At 34.9% G+C, this 19,265-nt stretch overlaps 1 protein-coding gene across 1 annotated transcript; it reads right to left on the bottom strand.

Moving 5' to 3' along the window:
• Positions 1–16,521: 16,521 nt before the first annotated feature.
• LOC131073171 (uncharacterized) lies at positions 16,522–17,601 on the bottom strand. The gene has a single exon (XM_058009577.2). It carries the CDS (start codon positions 17,524–17,526, stop codon positions 16,750–16,752), a length of 777 nt encoding a protein of 258 aa, XP_057865560.2. The 5' UTR covers positions 17,527–17,601; the 3' UTR covers positions 16,522–16,749.
• Between the last annotated feature and the right edge of the window lie 1,664 nt (positions 17,602–19,265).

Below are 19,265 nucleotides of genomic sequence, written 5' to 3'. Positions count from 1 at the left end.
CAAAAATGTCTACAGCCAACTCTAAGAATGTAAGAGAATACAATGCACAGCTAGGTATTGTATTTCAAGTACGAAACCGGGTAGCACTAGGGAGACGCACTCCAAAGCCTCAAGTTCTGTCGCCAAACCGGCAACATAACATTACAATTTTTCAAGATCCCTCAAATGAGAGCCCAAGGCTCTTATTTATAACTTCTCAACAACCAAATTCAAATGCAAATTCCTCCAAACTCCACTCCTTCATTTGCATTTCATTTCACCTTCATGTGGACCCAAGTGTAGCGCCATTTTTCATAAGTCAAACCTCACGCCAAAAAGGAATGGACCCGCGTTAATCACTTGGCAAATAATGGAGATGCAATATAAAATAATATTCCTCTAAAATATTTCGACATCCCTTATTACACATGAGTTTCGCCAAATACTTAGGATAAAATAGGCATTAATCTCAAATTCAATAAATCAGTAGCAAATAATCAGATTAATTAAATATTAAACCTTAGGATAAGGAAATAATATTTAATTGTATCACGTATGACTCCCATAGTGATTATTATCAAGACTAGAATGAAACTGAGCTAGGAAGACCACTAAACTGTTGCAGAATCAGGGCCTTTTCCACTGCCAAAAATAGAATCATGCCACACTGCCACTTACTAAAAATGGTAAGTCAAGAACTAATGCCCCGAAAAGCATGAACTTCGCACCCAGAGACAGAGCATGGAGAGCTCAATAGGACAATATCACCAGAATAGTCATTCCTTGACTTACTAAAAATAGTAAGTCCTTGTTTCATCAATGTTGGACCCCTTATTCTTCATTCCACCTAGCCTACGGGTCTCGAGAATAGGCTAATGGACCACTGGAAGGTCGTCAATGAGAAGGGGACATTACAGATACCTAAATTTGATAATCTTATTCAAACGCATGTCTAGAAATTGATTGGACCTCTTTAAACTTCAATTCAATTCCACCTAAGAATAAACCCTCTCTTGATCCTACACATAAATACAATGGACAAGTTCTAGGATGTGTGCAACAAAGTCTTGAAAGTCATGAGAAATCATACTTTTCTAGTGAGAAGCTAGGTTTCCAACCTCTTCCTTTGTCAGCATCCCCTCCATTGTCTAGCGAATCCACATCTTCTCATTCCAATATGGTATTACAGCAAGAAAATATTTTGTTCGATCTTCTCCATGTCAATTAAATCTCTCTTCTTTGGCATAAAAGAAGAAGGAAACATAGACAACACCTTGAAAATTCTTCTTTTTGCAAGTATCATCAAATTCATGACCACTTTACTAATGAGTGTCAAACTTTGAAAATAAAAATACAACAGTATATTGATTTAGGTGTCATAAAAATAACATCTGACAATAAATGGCATATTTCTCATAATCATTTAAAATAACATTCAAGTCACTATTATGTTGCTCCTCACTATGTGAAATTGTTAGCCTACCTATTGAGGGCTCATTGTCATTCATGGTGGTATAATTTCAAGTGCAATTATACTTAGTGAGCAACATAATAGTATATTTACTCTTGTCTCTATGCTTGGGGGCCAAGAATGTTATCTTTCTTATTTCTAAGGTTTCACTATTTTCTGTATGGATTGCATTATTCATAACTCGATGTCCTTTCTTGCATGTAATTATCCTTCATACTAGCATGTGTTTGTTCCTTGGTTAGGACCTTTTTTTTTTTTGAAACGGTACATCTCTTATGAATAATCTCTCCTTAGAGGAGTTTGTGGTTCTTCTTCTCTCTGTCTATTTGAAGATTGCCTCTTCTTTTGAGTTGCATTTTTCATAACGTGATGTCCTTTCTTGCATAGAATTAACCTTCATGCAAGTATATGTGTGTCACTTGTTAGGACCTATTCTTTGTTTGAAACGGTACATCTCTTATGAATAATCTCTCTTTGGAAGTTGTTTAATCCTTTTCATTATCATTATACATAGGGGGCAATGATTTCTTTCTATCCCTTTCTCCCTTCTAAGGATCTACTTTTCCTTTATAGAGTGGTGCTCGTTCATGATTTGATGTCATTCCTTGTGTGAAGTTGTGTGCTCAAGGATTCCTTTTATGCAAGAGGTGTATATCCTTGGCTACAACCTCTTTTTCACTTGGTGATGTACACCTATCATAAACCTACCCCCTCACATTGGGTCAAAAGTGTGTCATCCTTCATCAAGAATCTCTTTCACCTAGCAATAGGGGGAAGGTATGCATTCTTGTTGCCCTTTCTTTCTTTTGGTAGAAGATATAATATTTGTTCAAGAAACTCCTCCTAGAGGTAGATGTCTTTTGAGCAAAGATCTCTTCTCCTCCAAGGATCCCATTTACACTTGTTGCAAGATATCTCTTTTTCAACTATCTTATCCTTGCTTGAAGGGTATTCCCTCTCTAGCTTGGATTTATGACATTGTTGCCCAAAAGATATCTCCTTGGTGTTGAAGGTTAGGTATCCTTGTTTCTTGCTTCCTTAAGACATCAACATAGGGCTAGGGGGGGGAGGCGGGGGGCACCCATATCACTCCCTTTGTACCATATTTGTGCATATCATTTTTACATGTCTTAAATGGGGTGTTCATTCTCGAAACCAAAGGAAACAAACTCTTAAACGAGATGCTTCATGCCCTAAACCAAACAACATTCCGTATATGTCTTAAACAAGGAAACACATCACCGAAACCAAAGCAAAAATCTTACACATGATGTCCTTGAAACTAGGCATGTATCCATTTCAATCAGGATTACACATTCTCGAAACCAGAGCAAAACTTTTAAACGAGATGTTCGTAAAGTTTCACATTCGCCCCTTGGCATTAGCACACACAATCGCCCCTTGGCATTTGCATTTACATTACATGTCTTAACAGGTTGAAGCACATTTGAAACTAAAGGAAACAAAATCTTATACAGGGTGCTATACACTTGAAACCGAACATCACTCTCACACGCATGAGGATGAGTGGAACTAACGGAATAGAGATATAGACTATTCCTACTCTCCTCCCCAACATGGATCACCTAGATGCAAACATCTAGGGGCAAGGTATCTATGTTCTCCTTTTTTCATCATTCTTCTCATGGATCACCTAGATAAACACATCTAACGTGTATTCATGCTCTTTCTCTTCTTCCTCTCATGAATCATAGCTTTGCTATTGATAGTTCATGGATGATGCTTGCTTTGCTCTTTTATGTGATCACTTGTGTTCGTGAGATGGCATTTTTTTCAAGAATGATATTAGTTGTTGAGACATTTTGATATCGAGGTCTTTTTGGCTAGTTGACTTGAGGTCTTGTTTTTAGTACTAACCCCTTGTGTTATTTCCCCTTGCATATGTTTGAGTGAGTTAAGATCCTAATATTTTGGGGCTTGGTTCCTCGAAATTAGAGATATCTTATACTCCTTGTAATCTTGCTCTACATTCCTTCTCTCCATCTCTCTTTCATCTACTTCACTGTGAGTATTTGCGTAAGCTCATACTCCCACTAAAGTGTGGGCTAAATGTAACATCCTAAAATTGCACCCTTTGCAATTTTGACCACAGTTAGGGCCCCCACCTTAGCACTTGTATCTCCATGCTTGATCAGGACCTATTTATGCCCCACCATGCAAAAATGCCTTATTTTCACATTTTCATGTTCTTGGACCCTTAACCTTGGCCCAATTATGGGGTAGGACCAAGACGTGGTGCCTTGGTCCTCACCAGGACCATGGCACCACACCATGGTCCTCCCTAATTGGGGCCCATTTTAAACCCTAGGTCCTATCTTGAGTTAAAGCAGGGAACCTTTCCCTATGTCGACCTATGTTAGAAAATTAACATAATTGATGTCGGGGCAAGTATATAAGGTCTTCCCCTCTCATTTGGATATAAGACGGATATACATTCATGATAGGTAGAATTGGGAGGACTACAATCAAGCAATCAAGCATTCAAGCATTGAAGTATTCATCATCAAGCCTTTGTAGAGGTCTTCAAGGCTACATATTCTTCATCTATCCATTGAGGAGCAACATTACATCATTCATTTGCAAGCATGTGTGTGTTAGATTTTTGTCATGTTCATGCTATCTCATACAACATATGTGATTACATTCAAGAAGCAAAGCATCATTATCATTCATTGCAGATCTAAAGTATACCTTTCCATCGTTTTATTTCAAGTATTTGCAATATTTCATTCAAGGTTGATTCCAAACTGAGGTTTGACTTAGGCAAACCCCTATTCCCAACCTATTTCCCCTTCTTTAGGTGTATAGGAAACAGGTACAGAGTTCTACTCTTCAAAATAAGCTTTATTCACAGAGACAAATTAACCATTTTCGGTGTATGGAAAGTTCGGAGGACCGTGGTGCCGCGTCATGGTCTTGGATTTTTATGAGCTTTTTCGAGGGTCGGATCCAATTCAACTTAAACTACTTAGATCCAGATGCACATGAAAATCCCGCATCTGTAGCTCACTGTTTTCTCAACTTTACCTTCATTTTTCAGCACTTTTACCTATTTCAACATTTTAACTTACAAAAGAGAAAACCCAAAATTAATTCAATCCATTTAGTATTCAATCCTTATCTGATTTGTGATTGAATCTAGTGGATTCCCATCCTCTTTTGAATGTAATGTTCTCAAGTGAAATTGATTTATAGGTTTCTCCCTTCTATGTTGCAAACCCTAAGTCAATTTTCCACATTACAGATAGAAATCTAGAAAAAATTTATTTTATTGGTACACAACTACAATTTTTTATTATAAGAGCACTAAAAATTAGAAGTGCATTATTATTTAAGGCATTAAAAATCTACAAGATTTTTCTAATAGAACTTTCATTTATTTAATATATGATTACTTCTTCCAAAACAATTCTCTTATTTATAACTTTATTTTGAAGAAATAAATCATTTTTATTTCTCTTTAGAAAATATTTTTTTATAAAATTACAAGTATCATTTTTATTATCTTTTTATACCATGATACTAGCAATACTTAAACTAATCATTTATAAAACTATTTTAAATAGTTAAATATAAGTTGCCTTTTAATTATTACTTTTTTAACAACTTTAATATTTAATTATTTTATTTTATTTTTTTTATTGTCTCATTAATTTATGGAATAAATACTTAAATTAGACTAAGAGTCATTTGCAAACTTACATTTCAAAAGGGGGCATAACACATACATTATTCTCACTTGCATTAGGAGAGTGTGTATTAAACCTACAAAATTCAACAAGTGCCACATAATGGCAAGTACTTGTCTTTTTAGTTTTGTAATTAATCATAACTAATAATAATTTTACTAAATTCGATATATTTTATTCAATATATTTTATTAAATATATATCAATTAAGTATTTTTATAATTAATTTTTATTTAATTAATATAATTGTAATTGTAGTAATAATGTAATGCAAACTTAATTTTCAATTATAATTATTTTAAAATATTATAAATAATTTGTAATTAATTTTAATCTTAATCTTTTGACAAAGAAATTAATCTTAAACTTAATTTTAATTCTAATTAATTTTGATGCTAATTGAAATTATTTTTTAAAATTAAAAAACAAGGACAAATCTTACATAAATTAAAGCCTCAAAATGCAACTCAAAAGAAATAATATTAACTTAAAAACAATAATTATGTCTTATAGATTTCAGTTGATTATAAAAAATAAAAAAATTGATCAATTCACTAGTTTTCCATGGTTAATTTATTGAAGTAGACTATAAGATTCTTTTCGATAATATTTCTATGTTCTTTTTATTTTATAACTAAAAAATATAGATATAGTTTATTGAAAAGAATCAACAATATTATAGATATAGTTTATTTAAGAGAATCAACAATATTATAGATATAGTTTATTTAAGTAGTTTATAATATTATTTATAACACATTTGAAGATCAACAATTTACATTTAAAGATCAACAATTTCAATGTTTAAAACGTTTACATTACTTATCTCTCTTTTCTATCTTTTCTATCATATTTAATTTAAATGTCACATATTTTAATAGTAGAACAATCAATAAACCTCATAACCTCTTATATGTAGATATTGAAAATACAATAAAGATAAACAATTAAATATAAAAGTAAATTTACTTAAATAATAAAATTGGAGTTAAAAATTGCATTGCCTATTATATCATTATTCATTTATTATATTTGAAAAAAGATCAATGTATAAATAACCATCTCAAAATTGTGAGCAATACCCACTATGTAAAACACAACCATAAATAAATATCTTTACTATGTTTTCCCTTTCCAAGATTGTAAAATAAACATATTTAGCCCATCTCAAATATATAAAATTATTATGAGCATACCAACATTTTCATGAAACGAAACGGCGATGGTTAGTATCTACTTTTTACAGGCAGCATGCTGAAGCTTCATCCCTGAAGTTTCCACATATAGAACATTTTCAGGACCACAATTTGCATCATATACATCTAAATGATATTGAGGTCACAATGTATTCCAGGAGGGTGTCTTCAACTTTTCCATTGAGGTGTCTTTAGCGTATGGATAGACATGGGATACATCTTGAACTGCTGAGAATGGAATATGGTAAACAGATTGTAGATACCAGCTCTTTGTTTACAATCTCCTAAGGTCATCTTCAATGGCTGCCCTGCATTGGATGCCTCTTGTTCCACTATAGCTTCCGGCTCTCTCATCTCTACTGGGATTGGAGGTCTAACAGCCAAGAGAGAAGAAAAGAGAGAAGAAACATGAAATATATCCATACAAACTATTTAGTTTATTGCAACTGCAAGGACCATGATCATTATCCTCATTACTTGCATAAGTGCATAAAACATAAAGCTGAACAACACCTCATGTTAACACAGACATGGAGTGTTTGCAGCATATTTAGAATGGAAAACACAATAGGACCTTATCTAATATTAATCTGTGTGCTTAATGGTTCTTCCGCCTGCACTACAAGGTGGACTGTTTATGATGTTAATTGTCCATCACTTGTGCAAGCCATAGACAGGTTCTCCTGAAGATGGCATCAGCCTGGTTTATTCATAAATCACAAGGTTGAGTGTTTATGCTGTTGATTGTCATGTCACTTGAGCAAGCCATTGACAGGTTCTCCTTAAGATGGCATGGACCTTTACTATTCACAAGTCACAAGGTTGACTGTTAATGTTGTTGATTGTCCCTGTCACTTGCACAAGCCATAGACAAGTTCTCCTTAAGATGCCATAGGCCTTGCCTGTTCATAGATCACATTGCCTAGCACTGTAAAGGGCAATAATCCACAATTGGAATAATTTTCTTTCAAGGTTTAACCTTTAAAATAATATCAAGAATCAGCTGTCTCAAAAACCTCTATATCTCCCTTGGCTTTCCTTCAAGCAAGGTGTGAAAAAATAATAGACAGTCTATTTGTCAAAATCAAAAAGCAGGAGAAACAATGACTCCATGCTCCATTATCACCAACAAGCATCTTTTTGGGCATCTTGAAATTTCCCCTTACAACATCCTTACACTCCTCTCCTGCCAATTCACACCACTGCATCATTCTCTTGTAACATTTTAATATCACTTTTAAAATTAAGGACGTTTCTCTCTGTGTTCCTCAACATGTACAACATGGGCTCTGTAACAAGGATTCCACCATGCAGTTATCCACACTTTCACTTCGATTACACCGATAATTGCACCTATCCTCTCCTGCACAGTTGATGCCTACCATTTTCACATGCTTCTTATCACCTCATTCTTCAGCTCCGGCCCTTTCTATGACAAGTTACAATTCTGTTGATGGTGATAGTAGACTCTAGAAATCTGTTGTGATGCTTTTGCTATCCAGCAGTTCCAAATGAAACATAGGGTAGTTGTTTATGTTACTGTCATAGGAGACACTGACTTGGTGTATGAGAACCCCCCTCGTAGAAGCCCGCAAGGGATTGTATTTCTATTTAACTAATATAACCTCTTTCAGTTTTGACCCTTTGACCAAGTTTGTGATATAATAAACCTTGCCAATTCATATAAGCCTAAGCATAAGAAAAGATACATATTATACACTAGAATTCAACTCTAGCAGTGGTCGAAGCCACCTGAATGGCATGTTAATTAGAAGAAAAACTCTAGCAGTGGTTGTTCCAGAGTGTACTTTAGTGTCTCTAGGAACCTTAGAAAGAAAAAAAAATGTCTTGGAACAAAAATCTTTTGGTTGAACTAATTTCAGTACCGAAATTGCCACAAATGTTAATCAGCTCTAGTATATGGCCCAGTTAGCCACGTAAAGCCATACTCCACACTACCTTCCAGCTTGCGCTGTACCCTACAGGACTGAGTACTCAAACTGAAAAGAGATACATGTCAAACAAGTTTCAAACAAATACAAAGAAAGCATTCTTTCAAAATATTGAGAACTCAACACTGTTTAGGCTTTTCTTAGACTTGGTTCCAATGCCTCTTCTGCCAAAAAAACATGGCATACACACCCTTTCACCTATACGTTTGACAAGGAAAGCTGAAAATGAAATGAGAGTTAAATTCATTCTAAGACTCAGCATACAAAAAATCTTAATTATCAATTTCTTCAGAAGATAATTATTTCCACTTTCTGTTTAAAACAATTCATATTTCTGAAATCCAAATGGTACGTCCCTCAAGGTAATCCTCGTATCCCTAATGAATGAACAAGTAACGCTATGAAGATCACCTAAAGAGTTACACACAGGTGATCGTGTTTGAACTTTAAATATTGCAATGAGCCTAAGAAGGGTCTTTTCTTTCAAAAAATAAACTAATAGATCTAAATTTAGTTTTGGACAAATAAGTTCTTACATGTTGCTTTGATAGGGAGTATCTAAAAAACACTTTACCAAATAGGTTGAACTGTGCAGGGCTAAAAAATGTAACGTACATAATTTTCACATTGCTGGAAAAAATACAAATTACACAGACAGCCAAAGTAAATTCTATTAATGTTCAATTCCGAATTTCGCTCAGAAAATTTTATAATTTATTCACAAGCTTCTTCAGATTGCCATGGCGTCTGCATTGTTGTTGGTGCAAATACCCAAACATTCTCTAAACATTTTTTGGAAAGAGACCAGCAATCAGCAATGGATAATCAATTGGAAATAAAGGAATTAATTCAAGCAATCAATATGGAAATAAATCATTATTCTCAAAGGGCAGCAATGAAGGGTGGTGACTCATTACTTGTGAAGGTGGTGACTCTTTCAAGACATGGATATAAAGGGCAAATCAGTCCCATTGACAAGCAATCAAGGAATGAATCAATCTATCAAATCAATCAATTCATCAATCATTCAAGCATCAAATCTTTCAAACATCAATCATTCAAACACTCAAACATCAAGTGTCCATCATTCAAACATCAACCATTCAAGCATCATCCAAGAAACTCAATCAACTAAGAAATTCATTCAGCAATAAATAAAAATCAGAAACTCATTCAAGTATCAATTCATAAAAGCAATAAATCAGCAATAATCTAGCGAATACATCAATTATAGTTTTGAATTCAAGGTAGTATCTTGCAAATAGGAAGGATGAAATCCATTCAAAGTCCACAAGAATTGGAAAGATGAAAACCCTTTCATGCTATTACCAAGTTTGGACAAAAACCCAAATCTTGTTCGAGGAGGACAAAAACCTTTCAAGGTGGGCTAAGAATTGGAAGGAGGAAAGCCCATTCATGCTCTTTGGCAAGCTAAGGACAAAACCTATGATATTGTCACTGCTGAGTTAAGGACAAAAGCCATTATTTTGATATTCAGCAGATTTATAAGTATTTCAGGGGAATTCACAATGTGATTGATTTTGAGTATCGTGCTATGATTTATTGATCTGAATTGTTAATATTCGACAGAGCCATTATCACCACAGTTTGAAAGAGATTTATTGCAGAAAATCAAGATAAATTCTAGTTTAAGAATTATTCATAGAATTATAAGTTGAAAATATAAATTATTTCATCGTTTTGGATAAGTTTATATTTATAAAATATAATGCAAATCACATCTTAAGTTGGAATCAATGTTTGAGGGCAAAAATCAGAAATATCCTAGAAAGAGACATTACACTAGAACATTAGCTCTTCAACATGAGCTGCTTCCAAATTCTGCAGATATGATTTTAGTAATTTTTATTTTTTAACAGTCGTGGCAATTTTGTTCTTCTAGAAATCAAGAAATCTCTTTCACAGTGCAGGTCTATTTTCTCACTCAAAAGAGGCAAACTGGGAGATTAGACCCAGTTCATGCACATTGCACAATACTAAAATCATGCATCATTCAGAGTAACATTCAAAATTTAATTAGTCTCTGCCTCTCTAGGCGGAGACTAATGTTTTTATTGTGCTTTTTGCAACTAATACATTTCTCAGAAATTGTATGCAACCGTTTTCTCCTATGGTTTGTACCAATTTCGTTATACAAATCATTTTTTGGTTGGTCAATGATATTTTTCCCCGTAGTTTTCACTTTTTTTTTCATTTAATAATTGTTCTGGCAACAAATCAAAAACAGAAGGAAGCATAATTTTTAGTTTTTTCACAGCTGTGGACATGTCCTTGCTCGTGCGTAGGTGGCATTGTGCAAAGTGGTTCACGTGCCTCGTCTCTGGTAGCACATTTTGCATATATGCCTAGCAGTTCATGAATTTAGTAGCTGGAAAACCCTAATATTTTTTTTTTTAAATTGTTTATTGTGAACAGGGTGAAGCAGCAGCTGTGGAGAGATTGGTGTTGATCTTTGTTATGGACTTTTAGAGAAACCTTTTTCTGTAAGTTTCATATCCTATTTGCCACATAAATGTCTGTTTCCTACTTTGATGGCTGTATGGTATTATTTGTGCATCTTTGCCCTAAAATACAGAGTAGACTATGTTTTGTAACGTATCTGTGCTTTTAATTGTTTCAAAGTTGGCTGTTTTCTTTTCATGGATTCATCTCTCTTGTTTGTGCTACCCCCTGCAACGTGTAGCTCCCAAGATGTGGTGGGTGTTAACTCATTCTTCTGAACCATACCCTCATCAAAGGTTATTATTTGCGATGCAACTAACAAAATTTAGTTTCCTTCACATTTTCAGTTTCTGCAACCTCTATAGAATCTGTTTCTTTTGGGAATTCAGTTTCTGCAAGCTCAACAGTCTCTTGTTTTTCCAAAGTTCCATTTATTTCCTTTGGGCTTTAAGATTATTTAATTCATCTCTCGCACATGGCATGTCTACTGTAAATGCCTGTTCACATTTTTAAAACCTCACCTCTGTAAGTGCCATGCCCAGTTAAAAGGGAAAGACTCTACTCCAACAACAGCTAACATGGGCTTATACCAATCCTTGCACTATGCCAATCTTGAGACTACCAAAATAGAGTGCAAAGCATTAGACATTATAATTATAGTTTACAAAAATGCTAGTGAAAATTGTGCCCTCTTGAATCAAGGAAGAGAGAAACCTGCGTGAATCAAATCGCAGACAGTCTACACTTTTCAGCCAAATCAAAAACAACTGAAGAAACATCAAGATTACAAGTAAATCATTGGGATTTAAAAAAGCTGATCAATCCTACAAAATACATCACGGAATGCTCATGACAATAATATTTGGAATATTCGTGGTTATCTGGACATCTCACCTCAAATGATATCAATGGTTCTGTCAACCACAGTGTTCATCCCAGCACAGAACCCCTGGAAAGGGCTATTTACGGTTGTTGTAGTATGAAGATGGTAAATTGTTGGTTCTTTGCTCCACCAATTCTCCTCAGTAACTAAATGACCCAGTGTATCCATTTCTGAATCTAGTTGCTTTTCATAAACCTATTCACCACCATCATCAACATTGGCAAGTGCAGATTTCATCTTTATAAGGCATCTGAACATGAGAAGTTTGAGACATATTGCATCTTTGCCATTTTCAAAAGTTCCAACTTGGAGTATTCTCAGACAACTACTTAAGATTGTTAGTAATGGTGATTGAAATAGTTGCCATGTTTGTCCTCAAGATTGAATTTAGGATTTAGATCATGGTCTAGAACGTAGAACAGGGTATTAAACTAATTCTACTTGCTAACAATTATGTTTGTCATGTGCAGCCAAAAACATGGATCAGTGGTTCTCTCAACCACAGTGTTCGTCGCATCACACAACCCCTGGAAAGGGCTATTTACAGTTGTTGTATGAACATGGTAAATTGTTGGTTCTTAGCTCCACCAATTCTCCTCGGTAACTAAATGACCCAATGTATCCATTTCTGAATCTAGTTGCTTTGCAAAACTCTAAACCTATTCGCCACCATCATCAACAATGGCAAATGCAGACTTCATCTTTATAGGGCATCTGAACATGAGAAGTTTGAGATATATTGCATCTTTGCCATTTTCAACAGTTCCAACTTGGAGTATACTCAGACAAATAATCAAGATTGTTAGTAATAGTGATTGAAATAGTTGCCATGTTTGAGACATTCCATACATTGGAGATGTCCAAAAAAAGCTGGAAATCCAGAATTTTCAAAAAGACTGGTAAAATTTCTATAGAAATTGAAAGAAGTCCAGACCGAATTAAACAAATCCAGCCAGTCCAAAAATTCCACAACAACTAGGAACTGGTTGCACAACAACTAGAAACCAGTTGCACAACAACTAAGAGTTATGCAGTGCCATAGGAATTTTGTGCAGCCACTAAAAATGCTTATGCAACAACTAAGAAGTCTTGCACAACAGCAGAGGTGCTATCCACATTAACTGGAACAATTTTTTAAGTCTTTTCACTGATCCAAATATTACATTTATTTCCAGAGACAGAAAACCTGTACAGAACCAATATCCTCTCATCTCTCTTTTTCCTGTATTTGGCAATACAAAATTGCTCATGGACCTAAACCACTTCGTTTTTCCTGTACCCTCAGATATTAAATAGCCAGGTGCTCCTCCATTAGTAGATTATTTTTGTTAATGTGATAGCTATGGTCGGATCCTTCAGGCCGACATAGCAAATGAAAATGTGTGAATGGCCTACCGGCCTTACACATTTAACAATGTTTGATTTAATATTAATTCTTATCAACATTGTATTTTGTAATTGCATTTATAACTAACCCGCCATCCTTGGTTTAAAAGACGTGTTGGTTAAAATATAACCGATCTCCAATGAAGAGACATGATTGTTTAATAAGAAGCCGACCTATGGAGGAGACGTGTTGTTTGGCATCATCCATGCATGGGTATATAGTTCGGTCCCCTCTCACTTCCAAGGCATCGAATCAACATACAAGCGAATCATATTCCTTGATCAGCATATTAATATTCTTCTGCAGTTCGTGATCTTCTACAGCAGATCGGTATCTATTCTTCACATACAAGCAGATCGTATACATATCATCTTCATCAAGATTGTGTTCTATCTATAGCAGTTCATATCATTCACTCAGCAGTCCGTTGATATTCATCTACAGCAGATAGAAGACTATCTACAGCGGTTTGTGAATTAACTAAGGAAGACAGATTTCCATAGCAGATCGTTTATTCTGGATTGTTGCCATTCATATATAGCTTCAAGTGTGAAGCAAATTCTTTGTAAAGTCACTTGCCATAGTTGAGATAATAAAGACATACTTCATTGCTGGGTTTTTCACCTTCAAGAGGAAGGTTTTCCCAGGGTACATTCTGTGCAATTGTGTTTGATTTCCTATCTATCTAATCTGATCACTAAATTTAACACCTTTCACTGACATGATTTGCGGCAGTGTTCGTGACTACTTATATCATGTTCTACTTTGCCCACTTCTGCCACAATGTTTTCCAAATGCCAACAAAAAATAGTTATACCTGTAAAAAAAACTAGGAAATCCAACTTTCCGTGTAGCTCATTCTCATACTCTCTTTGCTCGCATTGGAATAAATTCTCACATTTTCATCTCTCTTCAGTTCTACCAAAATCCCATATTCTCTTTCCTTACATTGGCACAAAGTCAAACACTCTTCTTGTTTCAATGTCTCTTCTTGAACTACATGATACTCAGAACCGAGTATCTACTGCCTATGCATGGCTATTTTGTCTTGGGAGTCTTCTTGTCCTGAATGTACAGTTGATACTCTACAGAACATACCATCACTCCATTCCTCCACACAAAATTGGATCCTATTCTTATATTCCTAATGCTTTGTTCCCTGCCCATATCCTGTTCCACCACTCCCACTTTTGCATACGCCCAAAGTACACTAGCAAATGCAATCTAGCCAGTTGACAGACCTGCTTGTTACTACAAACACAGCCCCTGTATTCTTTGGAGAGGCAATCCCCACTAGAACAAAGCTTAACAAAGCCTCATTTTGTGATGCTCCTAACCTAGGCAACTAAATACGCTCAAATTGTGTATGGCTAGAGGGTGCTGGAGATATAAGCAATTAATAATATTTATAATGTAAAGAAATTTGTATTATATAATGTTAAATTCATTACACGTTTTTCATGTGCTGTCAAAAGCAGACTTCATTTTCTTTGACTTAACATCATCAGATATTGGACACAATCGATTTTGTATCATGTCAAGAAACTTTGACTGTAATTTTTTATTAATCTCAATCAAGTTTTTGATCATGCCCGTAGCCTGCATGGTAGTTCTCTACACTAGATTCAACCTTCATCTGTATTGCTTCTGCAGACCACTCTTGCTGTAAATTCAGTACTACATTAAATAACAGCAGAATTATTATTATATCATAATTATCAAACACAAGATGTTCTACAGGAGCTACAGGAAAGGAAGTATACCATATAGCTTAAAGAGCAAAACAAAGCATGGTTTACAGTCACAATTAACAGATTGAAGAATAACGAATTGATTATCCATCTAAAGCCAAAATGAAAAGATGATCCAATAGATTCAATGCATGGTATTCTGAAAATTAATGTATCAGTTCTCCATCCAAAGACATTTAATGAAAAAGAACTCCAATAGGTTCAACGCATAGTCTTCAGTGGTTCACTACTTTCCCATCAAAATGTACTTGAACTAATTTATGCAAAGCAGAAGAGAGCCCCTGAATTGATGATTGAAAGCAATTTCTAATTTTGTAAATATGAAGACCATTGTCATTGGCAAGACATTCGCTAGAATACTACAGTATCTAACTATAATAGTTTTGAGTATTGTGAACAAAAGAAACTTGTCCTGATTATATACAACTCATTTCAAGGCATATGTAGCTTGAGGGTCTTGGAGATTCAATATTTGCTCATGCAAACCTAATAATCGCAAGCTCTAGTAAAGTGGCACGAAAGGAGATCATAATGCGCTTTAAGTATTCTACATATTACAATGAAGATCACTAGTTTTTTACGATCTTGCATGAGATAATATTTTCTGTTGCTGCTTGTATTCTTATGGATTTCAACAGTTTTTCAATTCAAATATCATATCCAAGGAAGTTAAATTCAGGCACTTGAAAGTGAAGGTTGACAGTCTAGTTTATTCTTAACCACCCATAATTTGGTTTTTACAGTCATTGTCTTCATTTGGTTCAATGATGTATAGGGTACAGTAGAGACAAGGATGCAGCAGGTTCTGGCACGACAGTAGCAAATGATTGCAGGAGCTCAAAATGATCAAGAGGTCTACAATGCAAGGACTGAAGGGCTTAAATGCTATTCAAATAGTTATGGAGCAGAAGAATTCATTGACACCTATGCATCTTGTTCCTAAAGTAATTGTTCTCTTAATTAAGATGCAAAGTGATTCTAGTAACTTTAACTTGTCCTTCATCTAAATTTGTCAAAGAACATGAGACCATTAGCTCTTTGCTCCATGGCTCTAGCATAAGAGTGAATTTAATTTCTATATATGCTAAAATGATTTTGTTACAAATTTGAAATTGGATGAACATACTCATTTCTAGCTCTTTTCAACTGCAAACTTTGTACTCTGTTTCCTATAGCAACAGAGTTGGTAGTTACTGATCAGCATTTTCAATCATTTCCAGCTACTATGATATCATTTTTTTGTCACGTTTTTGTTTTAATTTGAAATGTTTCTTGCTTAGATATGTACTAAAGTACTAAAATGCACAACCTTCAAAACAACATTGGTAACATTTGATCTAATTGTCGAAATTTCAAGCATGGCTAGTGTCATTTACTTGGATTTATATGTCAAGCGAATGTGAATGTTTCTTGCATTTCCTGTTTGCACATAATTTAATTTGCTAATTTTTCAAAGCTTTAAACAGATACTGTACTAAGGCCTATAAATGATTTAAACATAGAACAAATTTCTCATTTCTGACAAAAGGCAGGGACTCCAGCTGCATCGCAGCTCGTGTTCATAATGTTTCCAAATCTTATTAATCTGAAAAGCTTTGTCTGTCAAATAGATTTAGAAAGAACTTTTGGCCAACTCTAAACTTGGAAAAATGAGTTCTTGCATGCGCCTTTGACAGGGGGTTTCTTTAAGAACACCAGACCAAGTATCTATATGTGGTAATTTTCAGGCTATTGTAACAAAAATAAATTATAGCAAAGTTAAAACATAAAAATATTTCTAGCAAAAACTTAAGCCAACTTTAGTCTGGGCAAAATGGGTTCTTACGTGTTGATACACAATTTCTGTTAAAATCTTAGAAAAAACCCAATATCCTCCACGTTTTGGACACTAAAACAAATTACAGAAGAGGTGAGAGGATACATTAAAGACATGCTAAATCATAAACCTTGCCCACCTCTAAAATCTGATTGGTGCTGCATCTCCGTCACGGAATGGCATCCCCAACAAAGCTAAGAGTTTTTGAGCCTCATTATCTTTAGTTGCAGAAGTTACAATGCAAATATCCATTCCCCTTACCCCACCCACTTTGGTCTCATACACAATCTCCGGAAACACAAACTGTTCTTTGATACCCACACTATAATTTCCATGCCCATCGAAGCTATTAGGATTCACGCCTTCAAAATCCCTCGTCCTGGGGAATGCCAAATTAATAAGCCTGTCCAAGAAATTCCACATCAAGTTTCCTCGAAGTGTGACGGCAAGACCCAAAGGCACACCCTCTCTGATCTTGAAGTTGGCAATGGATTTTTTAGCTCTGGTCTTACAAGGCCTCTGCCCTGTTATCAGAGCTATGTCTTTCATGGATGATTCAAGTGCCTTGGCATTCTGGTTGGCATCCCCTATTCCACAGTTTACAACTACTTTTATTATCTTGGGCATCTGCATCTTGTTGGTGTACTTGAACTCCTGCTGTAGAATAGGAACCACCTTTGAAAAATATTTTTCCTTCAGTGGGGGAGTAACAAATGCCTGTTGCTCCTCTTCCTGGGCTGCTTCCAAGGTAGAAGATGACGCTTTTGCAGCTGCCACTCTCAATCTAAATGGGCTCTTCTTCTTACATGAAATACTAATTGATGCTGATGTGAATCCAAGGGAGCACCTGCTGCTGCTGTCGACCATTGACATACCTCTAACAGGCAAATGCACAGCGCTCGTCATTGCCATTGCCATTGCCTTTCGTATCGACTAAACCCCTCAGCCGTTTATCCACTTCCGATTTTATTCATGTTCTACTTCTAAATGTAATGTGATTTATCGAGCTCATTCTTTGAGTTCTATGTGTCGAAGTTAATCTAATAATTAGCAAGTAATCCATTTGGCATGATTATAATTATAATTATGGAAGGGTTAATCTAATTAATGTTATATTTTTTTATGTAGAGGTGGGGGAGAATTTGTGTAAGGAGTACAAGTAGTTTCATATTGCTATTAGCCATCTTGTTATGTGTTTTGGTTTATTAATTTGCCCATCCTATTAATTCTCTTCAAAGGAAGAGGGAGAAGGTCGAGTAGACGGAGCAATGTGAGAAAGCATTTTAACTCTTAAGATATGTGTAGACCTATACAATTTTATCATTATCATTATCATTATTATTATTATTATTATTATCGTCACAATACATTGATTGCGTTGTACATTCATAAAGTTAAGATTTGATTCTATCATCAAGGAGAATCATACAAATTGCTCTCCAATTGTCTATTGTAACCTTTCACCCTAAACCATTATTAAATACATTTCAATGCGAGGACATCCAACCATGAGAAGATAAAGAACTTTGTCATTGTAATTATTAGTACATTCAATTCTTCATTTTGAGAAGGGCATGGACTTGGGATACTATCATGCTACCTTGCAGCCTTCTCTTTAATTCTTGTTGTACCATCGTATAGAAGACATCGTAGTGGAAGGATTGCCAAATAGATTAGTTTTGTCATTTCAAAAGAACTAGCACGTTCAAATGATGTGAAATTAACAAGAGTGTTTGTCTGTTGTCTGATTTTGCAAACAATTATTATAGAAACTAATTTGTTGTTGTTGTTGTTGTTGTTGGATTGTGCATTTATAAAGAAGATTTGATTCTATCCTCGAGGAGAAACATACAAATTACTCTATAGCTATCCATTGTAACCTGCCACCCTAAATTATTATTAAATACATTTCAATGTGAGGACATCCAACCATGAGAAGATAAATAACTGTGTTATTGTATAGTACACTAAATTCTTCATTTTGAGAAGGTCATGGAGTTGGGATGCTATTGTGCTATCATTCAACCTTCTCCTCAATTCCTATCATACCCTAGTACAAAAGACTTTGTAGTGGAAGGATTGTCAAATAGATTAGTTCATCATTTCAGAAGAAATAACACACTTCAATGATGTGAAATTAACAAGTGGTATGCTTATTTTAGGTGCACATGTATCATATAGTACTTCAGTCAATGCATCAACAAATTTTAGTCCTCTTGTATCAAATCTTCTTGGATTCTTAAAACATATATTCAATATGAGAATATGACCTAATGTCATCCAAAACCAAAACTTTATTATATTTATCTTCAATCATATCATTATTTGTTGTGCAAGAGGGCTTCCTGCTTCTCTGGATTATAAGAAGGCATTGGTGAAATGAAAGTATCCCTTAGCTAAAGCCCTTCCACTTCCAAATGTAGGCCTAGATACAAAACCTTTAACACAACATCCACCTAAGATATAAAAATCCAAATTTGTCAAGCATGCAAATGTCTTGGTGCCCAAATTGTTGTTATGTTGTCCTTGACAAACCACTTCCTTACATTTTCAAAGCCACGATGTTGAGATTTCGGCCCTAAACTGCGATGGAAGTCCTTAAACCCCACAAGCAAAGGGGAAAACAATTTTTCAACTATAAGTTTACACTTGTCGAT

Source organism: Cryptomeria japonica, chromosome 1 (assembly GCF_030272615.1).
Source record: "Cryptomeria japonica chromosome 1, Sugi_1.0, whole genome shotgun sequence".
NCBI lineage: Eukaryota > Viridiplantae > Streptophyta > Pinopsida > Cupressales > Cupressaceae > Cryptomeria > Cryptomeria japonica.
This window is presented reverse-complemented; position numbering and strand designations above follow the sequence as displayed.

Coding starts and splice junctions, on each gene's coding strand:
- LOC131073171 (XM_058009577.2), bottom strand. CDS start 17,526: ATGGCAATGGCAATGACGAGCGCTGTGCATTTGCCTGTTAGAGGTATG.